At 33.2% G+C, this 16,586-nt stretch overlaps 4 protein-coding genes across 4 annotated transcripts; all 4 read left to right on the forward strand.

Moving 5' to 3' along the window:
• Window positions 1-1,610: 1,610 nt before the first annotated feature.
• On the forward strand, window positions 1,611-5,343 carry LOC140754171 (uncharacterized). The gene is made up of 3 exons (XM_073089121.1): window positions 1,611-1,820; window positions 4,140-4,323; window positions 5,018-5,343. The coding sequence occupies exons 1-3, from the start codon at window positions 1,745-1,747 to the stop codon at window positions 5,298-5,300; spliced, it is 543 nt and encodes a 180-aa protein (XP_072945222.1). The 5' UTR covers window positions 1,611-1,744; the 3' UTR covers window positions 5,301-5,343.
• Window positions 5,344-6,190: 847 nt separating this feature from the next.
• LOC140754057 (uncharacterized) lies at window positions 6,191-8,861 on the forward strand. Its single transcript, XM_073088968.1, has 5 exons — window positions 6,191-6,355; window positions 6,444-6,780; window positions 6,872-6,931; window positions 7,764-7,925; window positions 8,711-8,861. The coding sequence occupies exons 1-5, from the start codon at window positions 6,322-6,324 to the stop codon at window positions 8,748-8,750; spliced, it is 633 nt and encodes a 210-aa protein (XP_072945069.1). The 5' UTR covers window positions 6,191-6,321; the 3' UTR covers window positions 8,751-8,861.
• A 486-nt stretch (window positions 8,862-9,347) lies between these two features.
• Window positions 9,348-11,797, forward strand: LOC140754089 (uncharacterized). Its single transcript, XM_073089002.1, has 6 exons — window positions 9,348-9,573; window positions 9,716-9,833; window positions 10,016-10,686; window positions 11,033-11,237; window positions 11,528-11,617; window positions 11,698-11,797. The coding sequence occupies exons 1-6, from the start codon at window positions 9,489-9,491 to the stop codon at window positions 11,795-11,797; spliced, it is 1,269 nt and encodes a 422-aa protein (XP_072945103.1). The 5' UTR covers window positions 9,348-9,488.
• A 42-nt stretch (window positions 11,798-11,839) lies between these two features.
• On the forward strand, window positions 11,840-13,098 carry LOC140753994 (uncharacterized). Its single transcript, XM_073088888.1, has one exon. The coding sequence runs from the start codon at window positions 11,855-11,857 to the stop codon at window positions 13,070-13,072; it is 1,218 nt and encodes a 405-aa protein (XP_072944989.1). The 5' UTR covers window positions 11,840-11,854; the 3' UTR covers window positions 13,073-13,098.
• Window positions 13,099-16,586: the final 3,488 nt, after the last annotated feature.

Below are 16,586 nucleotides of genomic sequence, written 5' to 3' on the forward strand. Positions count from 1 at the left end.
TCTGTTTTAATAATCGAAATAATGTTGCCTCAAAAACTTGATCTTTTTTAATGTTAGTTTCTTACCAAATATATTGACGTAGTCCACCGCACTACCGAACATTCATAGATAGGTATCAGACATAAAATATGACTTATTTATTACGGGATGCCAACATTTATTGCGCTATTATACGAAATGTGATAACAGGTTCCTCGCACCAAATATGTAATTTCGACTTTTCGTTATAAATACCTAAAATACCGTCTTATTCAAACCACTTATATTTAATGGGCTCAATTTTATTTCATTGCATTAGTAATATCGTTAAAATAATTTTGTAAGCAACACAATATATCCATTACATCCCACGTATTTAGATACAAAATTATCTTATACACAAAAGACAAAGAGATTTTAGTCTATCGCTAAATATATTTTTTCTTTCTATCTTTTAAATATATAAATTACAAATCACATGTATGGACGTAGATACAAAATTATGTATACAAAAAGACAAAGAAATTTCAGTTGATCGTAAAATATCTTTTTTCTTTCTATCTTTCGAAAGATATAATATTTTGCGATAAACGTATTCTCTAATGGTAGAGTTTGTAAGGATCGGGACTTAGATGAAAAATCGCACACACATAGTTGATGACCACCATTAACACAGGATACTTTTTACCGTAATCGTGACACGCTGCCGAAACCTCGGGAAAAAGCTAAGAGCCGGGGGAAAACATAATTTACTTATAAGAACTTCCGTATGAACTTATTAATCTTTTTTCCAAAAAGACATACCAGTAAGCACACTCATTCTTGCGCCGCTTCTTCTCCATAGAAAACTACTTACAACGTTTAAATTGTAGACTGCGTGAGTCTACTAGAAGTAGGTAAAATATGCCATATTCAAGTTCATACCTGCACGAGTATCGTTCGTAATATCAGGATATTTGGGGACGTGACCTCGCCCACGTCGCAGGTAGCCGAGCAAGCAATAATTCAATCAGAAACAGCTTAACCAAGCGCGCGCCATGTTTACCAAACACCGACCCTTATCACATCGCAATGACGACCTTATCCTTCCTAAGACCAACCTACACAGTAATTATAAAGTATAGAGGACGCGTACTTTGGTATGATTAGTAGAAAAGGTCAGAACACCATAAATGTACGCGGTTTTGAACATAATTCTGAAAGGAAAGAGGCTATCTATTGATCGCGTATATTTTCTATATTACAGAATTAGCAACGAACGTCTTAAGCACCTGCTGATAAGTGGTTAACTATCGTTTATTGACATTTATAATCAACCCCATATAGGATGAGAGTCGTATTTAATTTCAGCCATCGATGAGTGACTATCAATGAGGACTAAGTTCAACGCCTTGTAAGAGTCTCTCAATTACCACACCCTTCAAAATACAGCAGCTTCATACCGTTATTATATTTAAACTTTTCACTTTACTTAATATTATTTAAAGGTAAATCTAGCAAAATGTATGGCAAACTAGTAGTAACACTACACATTTAACTTCTAAGCATATGAACAGCTTCAGTATATTTGCCTACGATTCGTACCAAATTGTTAGCGGCATATTGGCACTCTATACTAATTACTGCTCTAAGAACCTTACTCACTAACACACTAAACAAATGTCACTTTAGAAACAACCACATAAAGTGCTTATTGGAGTGCTCAAACAGTGCGTAGTGTTTTAATGTACCCAGATATTTAAGTGGATATTGAAGTGATATAAACATGGAAGTGTACATATTTGTCTTAGCTGTTTGCGTTTTCAAAATTGAATGCAGGGACGAGGAAAAAATAATGAGAGGTATTTTTATAATATAAGAGTAGCAGACGCATGCAGTTCACCTGATGGTAAGTGGGTACTGCCGCCCGTGGCCCGCTGTAATTAACACCAGGTAAGATTAGATTCCTACCCGACGTCGGCCAAAGATACCGCTACCCTTGGGGACTCGGCTGGAACGTCTCGGAAAAGTATGTCTCCCTTACCAGTGCCTTACCACTTACCATGACTTCGTCTGCCTTGGCCCCTTAAATTGTGTAAATAAAAACAAGGTATGACTATTATTTTTATTAGTTAACTATATAAAAAATGCAGCGTTATACAACAAATAATAAAATATATAAAAGATGTATAATTTTTTATCCGATCCTTAATTCTACCTCTATCAGAAAAATAAGTACTCCTTAACAAAGGAAATGTAGAAAATGGTGAAAAATATATACTCAACTGGATATAACTCTATGTCTAGGGTATTAGCGACGCCCTGGGGACCCGTAATGATTCCGCGAACGGCTCCAATAAAAAATATGGTTCCTACATCTAGATTTAGGATATAAACTCTCGATCAAGTGCTTTATGTAACATATTCTTTATACAGGTAATAAAACTAAAGTCTATGTAACACTTGCAAAATTAGTATATAAGTATCCTAAGTGCTTTAAAAGTTTATTGTTCCTATATATAGATTTAGAACATAAACTCTCGATCAAGTGTTAAAAAATATATGTTATATTTTTTGTCATTAATAGAGCTCAAGTCTACATAACACTTGAAAATTAAAATATAGGTAGGTAAGTATCTAATGTGGTTAAGAAGGTATCAAAACCCCTTATGATTTGAGTCTAGGGCGCAACCGCCACACTTCCATATTTTTGCATTATTGCACAAACACGTTAAGCACTGCTGTTCTGTACCCTTACCATGAGTTTTACGTTTTGACAAATATGACTGTTTTGGTATTTGTTTACGTATTTGCCCATACAATTTTCAATCAGCGCCCCTAGCGGATTGTGTCAGAACTTGGAAAAACTCATGGTAAGGGCATTGATTCGAAGCTGCTAGAATCAGAGAGGTCAACTGCATTTCCATGACTTTTGAGCTATCTGTATTTTCGTAATTTAAAAATGTTGCACACTTTTACTTTTCTCCATATTGTAAATCATATTTTTTATAGTTAGGCAACTCTGGTTCTAACAGCCTCGGTAAAGAAGACACATTAACACGAGACCTCCCAGCTTAGTTTTCAGTCAACGAGTCAACGAGTCTGAGGACAGCATGCTCCTTTATTATGTCAATCTTATTAAAAATATTGTTATTTTCAATATTCTTAATGTAATATTAAAGACACTGTAATTATAATTTGTAGTTATACATTCGTTTTTATGGTCTCTATTGTTTAAGTAAATGTAAACAAGTATTTCTGTTGCATTAATTACTAATTAATACTTTTGTGTGTTGAAAAATAAATATGGTAAAATACGTGTGAAAAATAAAATTTTGTATAATTTTAATTTATGTATGAATTGTTTGCATACAATACCGTGGCGAAACGAGATGTTAAGGACACATAGGTAACATGAATGACAAATTAAGATACGTTTTTAACCTTAATAATTTGTTGAGGCAGTGATAGCCTAGTGGTTAAGAAACTCGTCCTATCGATCGAGGGGTCCGAGGTTCAAATCCCAGGCACGCACCTCTGATTTTTCAAAGTTATGTGCGTATTAGAAATTAATTATCACTTGCTAAACGGTGAAGGAAAAACATCGTGAGGAAACCTGCATACCTGAGAGATTTATAAAAAAAAATCTCAAAGGTATGAAAAGTCTACCAATACGCCCTTGGCCAGCGCGGTGGACTTTGGCCTAATCCTTCTCATTATGAGAGGAGACCCGTGCCCAGCAGTGGGACGTTAATGGGTTGATGATGAATTTGTTAAGGTTAACGCTGACTTTAAATTATACGGGTTGATCTAACTTTCTAACTAGACCTCAGGTCTAACACATCTCTAGCTCACCTCCGGTATGAATCTAATGTTATCTGGGGTTAAGATTTCCATGTACTGCAATAGCCATTTACAATCAGGTAGACCACGTGAATGTTTCTTATTCAATATTATAGATATAAAAAATGAAGAAAAAAGTATGTTATGGTTATGGTTAGGTATATTGTTCTTCTGTCAGATTTTTGCAAAACACAATATTAAATTTGATGCCAATCAATCATATCTATCGTAAATCATAATCAATCATATATATATATATATATATATATATATATATATATATATATATATATATATATATATATATAATTTAAACTTATAATAAATTATGATTCCAGCTTGCTATTGGTCGAACGAAGCTTACGACCCTTGCTTCGGTGGGTGCGCTGAAGTGTCCTGCGATAACCCACGGAACCATCTGAGACCTTGCTACCCTTACTGCGAGCCAGGCTGCGTGTGCGAGGAGCCTTATGTACGGGATGACCGCACACACCAATGCGTGCTCCCTCAGGATTGCTCTCCGTAAATATTGTTTAATTTTTAACGACTCAAGCCCGTTAATAATCATAATGGATTGACCAATTTGTTGACTATCATAGACATGGACACATCAGGACGAAATTTGGCAATTCTAGTAAGCATTTTTTTATATTGGCTACGAAAGATCGAAATTAGACCATTTCTACATATATCTTTGTTAGACAAAATATTGGATGAATTTTTCATTATAGATTATAGATATTATGTATTTTTTTCATTATTACCTACTACTACTTAACTTTCTTATTTTTCTGTTTTATAAAAAGTGCTATAATTTTAATTATTTACTGTTCTTGAAATATATTCAGGTTACAAAAGGTGAACTAAATGACATTGTCTGCTATTTCTGCCATGAGTAATTTGCCTTATCTAATTACAATATCTTATTATTAATTAATAATATTTTATCAAAAACATTATCAAAAAGTATAAAAAAATAAAATTTGTGATATGTGTTACTTAGTATTTCTTCTTAATTAGTAGCACTATCTAATATGCTTAGTAGAAAAAAGTTCAATCTTATTATACAATCATCTTATCATCAGAACAGCCAACACAGCAATGTTATCCCACAAATCGAAAACCAATCTAAAGCCACCAAAATAAATAGTAAAAAGTTTTTCAAATATTCCGTACAGCGCAGCGTTCGTTTTTTTAACCGCCCATCCTATTTCAGCACTCAAATGGGAATACCCGTTCCGACCAAAAGGGCTGGAAAATTCAATGCCCCCAAATACTCGAATACAATATCACGTGGGCACAGACACGAGGATGTTCCTGAGTTTAGTGAAAATGACGTACCGGCCCCCAGTCACGTTGAAGACACAAAAAGAGACCACGGGGTGTCGAGGATGGGCAACTATTTCAACATAGTCATCGCTCCCCCACCGATCAAGGCGCTACAACCTCGGAAATTACTCCAAAACGACGCGTTCCAAATATCCGCTAGACATAAATAAAATGCAATTGTATTTTTATGAAATAAAATTACTGTTTCTATAATTTAAAATCCTTTTTAATATTACGTAACACACAGGGTAAAAATGAGATCCTGTTACTAAGCCACCGCAGAGTACCAATCTGTCCATCTGTCACAGGGCGCTATCACTTGACCGATAATATCTCGTCTGAATTTTAATTTTCTAAAATTAAGTACAACGCTATGATAACAAATAATACATAATAACATAAAAAATAGTGGTATGAAACTCTATGTATGCAAATTCGATTCACACTTGGCCAATTGTTTAAATAGTTACGTACCTGACCTTCCGAATATTGACAAAACTTCGAGTTCTAAAGAAATTAATAGTTAACAGTTTATACATTTTAAATAATTACAAGCTATCACAAATACAAATACCCTTGAACTCACTACAACCAGAACTTGTTCGTACAATGAACATATAATGTGAAGAAATAGAGCAATACTCGTATTAATAATATAGTAGACCTATCTACCAACTATAATGGTTAATTTGTAATCTGTTAGTTAATTTATACCATATGAGTTTAATGTACATTCCACATGCCAGCATATAATGCATATTTTATTAACTAATTGTAATTAGTAATAGTTCGCTATGGAATGCTAATTAACATAGTAATACTGTCAGTATAGTCCGCGCCAAACTGCTAGTCCGCTCTGAAGTTGTTGCGAGCAGGTGTAGTCAGACAATTTGCTACGATTCATTCCTATATTCAGAGCGGACTAGCAGTTTTACGCGGTCTATAACCCGATCCTTGTTTATATTTGTTTTCCTATCAGCCAAAACAAAATATTTCTCTTCATTTCAAAACAGTAAAAAACACTACATTAGCGTACCGTTATCGTTTTCATTGGCCACAAACTGTTATCACATCCGGACAAATTTCTTTTTTTGCAAACAGCCACGATTAACAGTTCTGTCGCCGTAAATTGAAACGCGAAGCAAAATAAACTTCACATTTACACATGAAGTTACTAAAATTTACCAAGAAATGAGGAACTTGTTATTACTTGCGTTGTTACTGTGTAAGTTTATAATTACAGGTTAAGTGACATTTGTTATACAAAACTTTACACGGAATTGTTTAGAAGCTAACAGTTTTTTTAATTATAGATGATGTTGTTACTTTTGCTAATCGACCAAGTAATTATGATTATGACGACAATATTGGCAATAAAAAACATTCGTTCGATGATCGACGGAACTGGAGAAAGAAGGCATTACAAAAGCCATTCGATTCAGAGAATAAGGAATGGGATGACAGGAGAAGGTATGAAAATTACAATCCACGATATGCAGACGATGTAGATATGCAGGGTCCTGCGGGAGACAGACATAGACAACTGGATCTTCCGGGTTCAATTTACAAAGATGGAAGACGATATGAAGATGAACTAAAAATGCCACCAAATATTAGAAGTTCCGAAATAGACCATGCTCCTCCTTACATGTAAGTAGAAATTCAGTTCATTCAAATCTTTAAGTTCATTCAAATCTTTCCGTTTCAAAATTGACTATTAACTTGAATTATACTCTTGCAGAGAAAAAGAAAGCCAAAGGAAAGCTTTAATGGCGATGAATTGTGGAAGACAACATGAAAGGTACAAACTTTTTAATTACGAAAATATAATTTAATTTTCATTACACATGAAACTAATATAGTCGTAATTATCATATTCATGTCACCATGAAAAAAGAAAGGATTAATTTATGTCTACAAGGATAGAGCGAGTCAAACCCATCTATAAAGGGAACTAAACTGTAATGTCAGATATTGTTTCACTTTTTATAATCAAAGAACATTCTACTCATACAAGCAAAGCTGGCTTTAAATAGATCCAATAGTTCTAACCACCAATAATCACTGGTCAGTAGTCTAGTTTGATAAAAGGTTCGGAGAGGAATCTCGCCCATCGCCCGAGTATATCACTGTCTCGAGTCTCGACTCGGGCTCTCGACACGTGACGTTGAAAAGTCAGCGGTAAACCACGCCATTATATATCTGCCAAGAGAAGGAATTCTCAAGAAGCTTTTCCGACATGACGGTAACGAGTGAGAATTGAATTTTATAATTCATTCGAAATTGGAATGACTGTTCACGGTTGTTGTATGACATATAATATTTTAGAATTCTACATTGCTCTCCAGAAAGTATAAATGGTTTAAATTTTACCGCCAATTTAGAGCTAATGCTTCTACATTTGAAATCATGAAATGATAAGTGATATTTAACTTCAATTTATCAAAATTTAATATCAATAAAATCAACGAAGAATTCTTAATTGAAAAAGATGATAAATACCTTCTATCGTCCTACCGTGTTTTGGTTTAAAAAGTATGTTACTAAACATTATCCTCAGCCATAAGTTTATTGTATATTCCTTCCTACTTCAATTAAAAAAAAACATATGCTCTTTATTTTTCAATATCTAGATACGAAGCCTGTTTCGCCGGATGCGCGGCGGTGACGTGTGACAACCCGCGGGAACGCTTGCGGCCCTGCTACCCGTTCTGCGAGCCCGGCTGTGTGTGCACACACCCTTATGTGCGCGACGACCGCACACACAAATGCGTTTTACCCGACGATTGTTCTAAGTAAATTGAGAACCATTATTAGAAACCATATTCAAGTATGCGACATACTAATTATTTAGGAGCTTGGGATTTTTGAAGTTAAAGGAAGACTGTGTTACGCTCTGTAAAGTCAATATTGTTACTCATTAGTTTTATTTTTCAAAATTCCGACCAAGACAGACCAATAGCACAGATTAATAAATAGTTACTCCAATAGTGGTTTATAAATTCAATTTACCACTTTACCGTATAAATAAGAATTCCATCATTGCTGTTGATTTGAATTACAATTTCATTTCTATCTCACTAATGTATTTATATCTAATGAGCATGTAAATTATTTTCTAGATATTTTATAATTGTATATTAAAATTAACATTTAATTGTTTTGTATCTGTGTTGCCAGCTGTATGTACAAGTATAATTTTGAAGGTGGTAGAACCCTTTGTGGTTCGACTCCGGCGGCACCACCGCCACACCTATTTCTGCCTTTTAACAGCAGTGTTAAGTGCTACTGTATTCTGGTTTGAAGGGTGTATTTCTGCCTTATAACAGCAGTGTTAAGTGCTACTGTATTCTGGTTTGAAGGGTGTGGTAAGGGAGATATACTTTTCCACGTTCCAGCTTAGTCCTCAGGGGTAGCGGCACATTTGTGGCCGACCTCAGATAGGAATATCTAATCCTATCTGGGGTTGATTACAGATGTCCATGGGCGGCAGTAGCCACTTACCATCAGGTGGACTGCATGCTCGTCTACTAATCCACATTATACAAAAAGTATAATATTACGGATTGTTTATTTTCAGAGGCCTAAAGGGGATTCCTGATCTGGGTGAAGAAATTTAAGAAACAAAGGTATAAAATGAGAAACAATATAGCTGTTCTAAACTGTATTAAACTCTATGTCTTACTATAAGTAAAATATCCAAGTCATCTAGTATCATATGCATATATTAAAACCTGTATTTTTTAAAGTATAAGCTTGTGATTTATTTCAACCTTTGATCAAAATTATTAGAAATTATCTGTCTACGGGCTTGAATAACCAAAACAAGCATGTACGAGTATCATCACACTGTACCTAGTAGACTTTGTACAAATAAATAATTAAACTAAATAATGGTAATATTTAACTGTTCAATATAAAACAAGTTACAGATGTCCATGGACGGCAATGACCATATATGATCAGGTGGACTGCATGCCGCCTGCTACTGCAATCTTATAAGACAAATCCATCATTTTTATGTCTATAGTTACATACACGGTTAGACTGCCTTAAATTTCGCTTACAACGCTTAACAATGAATTTCATAGAATTGAAGATTTTGTATTCATTAACGATATGATTGTTAATTAACCAATAAGTAACAAAAAAGAATCCATTGTTCACTATGCTACTGTCGTGGTCGATTTTCATAATCTGTGAACATTCACTACCGATGTTGTGAAAAGAACGAAACTACGCGAGTTTATTGTAAAATATGTCATTATAATCCTGCCAATATTAAACGGTTCCTAAACTATAAACTAATGAGTATTATCAGCACTTTCATCTAAAATGTGCAATAGACTTTTTTACTAATGCTTTTTGAGAAAATGACTACGTGGAAGATAATATTTCTATCGCTGCTGCCGTGTTACCAGATGAAAGATGACGGAATTTATGGTGAGCAATAAGCAATAATATCAATAACACTTGATTCGCTTGTTTAAATAAGTTTAAGTAGTTTAATTTTTGCTTAATTTATATAATTCTAAACAACTCTTATCCATAATTATGATCTAAGAAAATGTCCTGATATTTTCAGAATGTGGGGCACATGGCAGATTTGAGTACTGTATTGATGGTATTCCCGGATGTGTGGTCGGTTGCCACTGCCACCCCGGATACTACTTCGATACTGAAAGCAAAATATGTGAACCTAAGTAAATATTACAATAAAATATAACTGTATTAAAACTATAAATACTCTTAAGCATTTAATTATTATGCTAAATAATCTATATAATAACAATAAAAATATAATACAAATTAAATTAAAATTAAATAAAAAACACATTTACTTATATTAACATATAAACACTATGCACTATGTTATATGTTTCAGTACAAAATTAACACAAAACTACAGACGTTACATCCCGGAGCCAACTCGAACTCAAAATCAATTCAATGTTCCTGAAGTAAAAAATACTGAATCAACGCCTACTCTCACCACAAGTAACATTATTGACGACCAGGTCAATGATATCACCAAAAACGCTGATGATCTTGGTGACTGGTTATACAATCAATTCTTCAAAACAATCGAGAATCAAGTCATTAACAACACTAATAAGGAAAATCAATTAACAAGAAGAAGTGGACATGGCTCCTACGGCAAACACAGTAAATCTAAGAGGCGCGCTAAAAAAAGAAGTAAAGGTAGACATAGAAAGAGGAAAGGAAAGGGAATGCGACAAAAGTTACTGCAAATAACGGAAGATGACAGTTTATTTGAATCATCTGACTCAGATGATTCGGACAGTGACAGCACCAGCTCAGACTTTAGCCGAAGTTCCTCTTTAGAATCCTTCTCTGATGAAGGGCATGGACACAAAAAAATTGTAATGATAAATAGAAAACCGAGACCTCCATTACCGTCATTTATATTCTTACCACATATGGATACTCCCTTTTATCCGCCGATAGGACTGCCTCCTCCTCCTGCAATGCCCATGTATCCTGTAGTACCAGTACCGCCTGTGATGCCACCGCCGCCAATGCTTCCATATCCAGGTTAGTGAAACTCAATGAAAATTTCCAATTATTTACAATAAACAAATGAAGGTGACAGAACCCTTTGTGGTGTGGTTCGACTCCGGAAGCACCACCTTCAGGCTTATTTTTTCTACATACTACCATTTTCTATTAAAGGATTTGATATGGGAAACATTACGTGAAGCGCTCAAATTTAACCCTCAAAAGTAGCAACCCATTTAAAAGCAACCTCAGATAGGATTCTAATCTTATTTGGTGTTGATTACAATGTTGATGGAAGGCAGTGGCCACTAACCACTACGAGGACTGCATGTTCGTTTTTCTACGTAATAATAATAGTTACCAAAGAGACGTTTATTTATAGGCCCTGGACCTGATTGCGAAGAAAGTACTACTGTAACAGCAACAACAACAACAACTACTACTACTACTACAACGACTACAACAACAGAAGAGGTACCAAGCACACCAGATTCAGAAGTAACACCAGAGGAACCAGAGGCACCCGATTCACCAGACGCACCAGAGACACCAGAGAATCCAGCTGATGCCGAAAAACCTCCAAATGAGTATGTCAAAGCTGTTTGTAATATGTATTGTTACTCATCTTATTCCATTACTGCCTAGGGGAGGGCCGAAAGCCCTACAACTGGGAAGGGACGAAGCGTACTCCATTTCACATTTCAATTTAGATATTAAGTTACCCATGTTATATTAATATTACACGGTAAAATAATAATTCACCTCAACTAAATAACGCCTAAGTCATGTAGGTCAATAAACTTGTAAGGTTAAATATATTCACATATATGTATAACATTATACATTATGTATAATTTAAAAAAACTTTAATTTTCAGCCAACCACCGTACAGAAACCGCAACAAAGCAAAAAAGAGGAAGCAAACGAAATCATTCAAAAACTTACCTAACAATAAAGAAAACTCGCCGTAATATTATTTTTATAATAACTTCCTATATAACTTTTTAACATGAACAAACTAATATCGTTTTAATACATTCTTTCCAGGTACGGTAAATTGAAACCATCACGCCAAGGCCGAAATAAAATTGTAAGAGAATTTTCAAAAAAAATCTTATATTATATGATTAATAGATTTCCATATTAATATAATATACTATTATTAATCGCCATTTTTTTACAGATGCAACATCTACGCCAAAAAATGAATAATCCACGTATAAATAACCCATCTTCGAAAAGGAATAGAAAACCTTATGAAAATAATCCATTTAATCCTCCAGACAATTTTATGGCTAATAACAACCTAGAAGACATGGTTTACAAGAACGAGAACTCTCTCTTAGGTAATTTGGAAGATGAACCTGATCCAGACAATGTGGATTTTAAATACCTATCACAATTAATTCATAGAGTTAACGACAGTCACATTGATGAAGTACCTATGGATATTTACAATCCACGCGATTCTTATAAAACGTTAAATCCTCGTGGATGGTCGCCTAACCAGAAGTACCGCGATTTTAATGTTCCATTACAATCTGGAAGAAGAATGGCCCAATACGTGACTACGCCAAGGGTGGCTCAACCCGATGATGCATATTATTCCAATCTAGGAAGACAAATAGCCACACTGATACGTACGATTGATGTCGATAATGAACGACAATTGAAGATCGAAATAGAAAAAGTTCAACAAAAACCAGACCAACCGGCTTTCTTTAATGACAACGCACCTCGTACATTTTGGGAAAGATCAGTAAGATCACCATTGAAGTATTACTATCCTTTCAAAAATAGATACGATTTTCTCAAAAATAGCAACGAAGTACTTTTCAATATTGAAAATAAGGTAGAGACTGTAGTGTCAACAGAGCCTACGTTAAGTTTACAGGATATTGAGAACATGATCAGCGTTATGCAATCAGCTCAAAGGCAATTCCGAAAACACACTAAAATTAAAAATGTGAAGCCATCATCTAAAACTCTGAATATTAATTTGTGGCCACAAGAAATAAAACAATCTAAAAACTCAATTAAAAGTTCTGCGAGGTCGAACGTTTTCAACATAAATAAGAGAAAGTTCATTAATTATTCAAACAACACCAGACCTGAAATTTTAAATACTAAATTGAATATCATTAAGGTACACAACATTCATACATTCCCAGATCAATCCAAAATGCATAATCACAAGGATCGTCTCACAAATGGCTTACAAATACAACCTGTTTTTAAATCTGCAAGTACCAATTTATACTTCAAAAATAATACAGGCACAGCATATTCGGAACCATTACCAAAGTTAAATCCACTAAATGTACATAATTCTGAAAAACTTCAGTATAGCGCAAATCCTATAACAAATAGGTACAATAACATAAAAAAATATTTTTTTGATGACAGCATGCTCTTCACATAATGATTTAGATTTTCGATATTCACCAGAAAGACATATCAGTAATATGTCTTTCTGGTGAATAGCAACCAATTGAAATGAAATGAAATGAAATGAAATGAAATGAAATGAAATGAAATGAAATGAAATGAAATGAAATGAAATGAAATGAAATGAAATGAAATGAAATGAAATGAAATGAAATGAAATGAAATGAAATGAAATGAAATGAAATGAAATGAAATGAAATGAAATGAAATGAAATGAAATGAAATGAAATGAAATGAAATGAAATGAAATGAAATGAAATGAAATGAAATGAAATGAAATGAAATGAAATGAAATGAAATGAAATGAAATGAAATGAAATGAAATGAAATGAAATGAAATGAAATGAAATGAAATGAAATGAAATGAAATGAAATGAAATGAAATGAAATGAAATGAAATGAAATGAAATGAAATGAAATGAAATGAAATGAAATGAAATGAAATGAAATGAAATGAAATGAAATGAAATGAAATGAAATGAAATGAAATGAAATGAAATGAAATGAAATGAAATGAAATGAAATGAAATGAAATGAAATGAAATGAAATGAAATGAAATGAAATGAAATGAAATGAAATGAAATGAAATGAAATGAAATGAAATGAAATGAAATGAAATGAAATGAAATGAAATGAAATGAAATGAAATGAAATGAAATGAAATGAAATGAAATGAAATGAAATGAAATGAAATGAAATGAAATGAAATGAAATGAAATGAAATGAAATGAAATGAAATGAAATGAAATGAAATGAAATGAAATGAAATGAAATGAAATGAAATGAAATGAAATGAAATGAAATGAAATGAAATGAAATATATTTATTTTGTATAGGCCAACGGCGGCACTTACAAATTGTCAGTTACAATATTTTCTTAAACTACTACCGGATCGGAACGCGACCTCTACTGAGAAGATCCGGTAAGAAACTCAGTGGGTTTGTCTTTTTTAATTTTAAAATTAATTATTCTCTTTTTATTTTTTATTTTTTAAATGCCATTATTTTTACATATAATTAATAAAGCATTAGCTCCAGTATCTTGCTTTATATTTATCTAAAAAAAAGAAGTTTGTTCAGTTCAAATTAAACCTTTTATTGTCATCACATCAAGAAACAATGCTGAAGGCTTAGCAACATGTACCTATGTACTCCAGATTGCTTTAGTTACTTAATAAGCTAATTATACATGTATGTTAATAAAAAAGGATTATAATAATTTATTATATTAAACTTTCCCACTTGTGTTTATTAAATACTTCATTGACTTGTTTTACTATAACTGCATTACTTATTACAATATTTTAATATGAGAAACCACGCGCGGTTCCACCTCCTTGCAACCTTCGTCTAAAGTTTTTCAATTTTTAAATGAAGGGAGGCACCACATTGCAATTTATGCACCAACGACGATAGTCGACCTCTTGTGTAAGCTTCCTAAGCATAAGTAAAGTTCATTACATTATTTATATATGGCATAATGGCATATGAAACTCGAGTCATAAGCATTCGAATGGTTTATATTCAGTCGTTATAATTCGTTGCTAAAAATTAAATCGTGGAAAAAAGCACATGAGTAAATATGCAATATAAATAGCGATAGTAAGAAAGTTTTCATTTTGTTTACTTAGCACTTTGAAATACCGCAGAGTAATTATTACGAAGAAATCACAGACAATTATTTTTTACCCGACTACTAAGGATAACGTTTTTCCAGCGTTTGTATGTACTATGTATGTATGTGTGTAGTGTGTATGTATCATTCTTTAGCACGCCCTGTAACCCAAACGTCTCTGTAGGAGTGATATTATAAGCTATATTTTTAACAGCCGGGTTTTTAATTTTATAATAATCTTGTTTATTACCACGCTTTTATTAGCTTGGGTTGTATCTATGTATGTAACGGAATTTTTGAACTCGATTTTTACCTACTTTGAACGGTCCCATTAATTTAAAATTTTGAACAATTATCAAGAACCGAGGACAAAATAAGATTTTAATAATTTTATCCCATTCCTCTCATCAGGATCGTCAGGAATCAGGATTAACGATTATACTTGTGCTTTTTAGTTTTTAAACTGTCTATAAATATATTATTTTTTTTAATTGAAATTACACTTCTATACTATAATAGAACTTACAGTAAGATTATAAGATGTTTATAATGCCACTGTTCAATCCTCGTGTGTATAAGGGTACCATTGTCAGGCTTCACAGGCAATTTAATTCTCATTTCATGAAGCAGGATTTACGCGATAGAACGGCGGGGTAATAAGGGTGACTGCACAATCACATGTTCGAGCGTATTACTCAGTATCCGCAATTATTGCAGCGTGGGCAAATTTGCGAACGTATTGAGTATGCGCAAATGAAATTGGAATCTTTTGATGTTAACGAAGCCACCCCTAAGCATGATGCGGTGTAGGATGGTTTGTTTTATTTTTATCTTGCAAAGAGAATTAAGTTTTTCGTGAATCGTAGGTACCTTTGAAACTGCAGTGGCATAGATGCAAATTCCATGCTTTCGAAAAAAATGCATTTGTATAACGGGAATTGCCTTAATTCTATCGGAAATTGAAACTTTGTACTTATAGCAGAATTTAGGGTAATTACACAAGGTCATTGTAATTCTAAAAGTAAGAATTTATATCTATGTTTTTAACGTAGGTACGAGGTTTACATAACAGAACCGTCTCGGTAATTAAATGAAACTGCGTAGATTAAACAAAATAAAGTATCCTTTTCGATATCGATAAAATAAAACATAAAATTGAAAGGGCGTCATTAATTTCCTTTTTAAGCCGCGATACACGCAACTTATTCAGCTTCCAGATTACTTATTTTTGAAAACATAAAAACGATGTTGTTTTTACTTATGGATATTACTTATGGATTACCTTAACCTGAGTTACAAAGTCCAATACCTTCACTAGTTGGCCCTGGGCGAGTTTGTGGTACCACTTTAAAAAGACTCTTTCTTGTACAACTAACAGATTATTGTAAATCTTAAGCACATACTATAAATACCAATAACTTTTTATTATTCATATAATTTAATAAATTATATTAATTAGCCTAGAATACATTATGTAAATGCCACATCCCTTATATGTATATCGTAGATAACACTTGTGCGTCCAATCGTAACCTAATTGGATACACTGCGCAAACCTTCGTGTCATTAGGATTTAAACTATCGCTTACCTTAATGATGTAGGTGTGATTGTTGCTACTGGATTAAAACTGATAATGTCCACATGGGATAATTTGTATCACTAATCCCTGTCACTCTGAGATGATAGCGGTGCCCAACAGTGGGAGAACAAGTACTAGGACACTAATATTTTCATCTTCATTAAAATATCTTATGCTTGTCTGCATGCACTGACACTAAAATTGATTTGTAATAATTTAGAGGTTACACGTGGAATATAAAAAATGCATAATTTTATACTCTGCAAAATATAAATGTTAATATATGTTGAAA

This window comes from Epargyreus clarus, unplaced genomic scaffold (assembly GCF_041222505.1).
Source record: "Epargyreus clarus isolate Ecla_fem2 unplaced genomic scaffold, WU_Ecla_fem_2.2 ptg000027l, whole genome shotgun sequence".
NCBI lineage: Eukaryota > Metazoa > Arthropoda > Insecta > Lepidoptera > Hesperiidae > Epargyreus > Epargyreus clarus.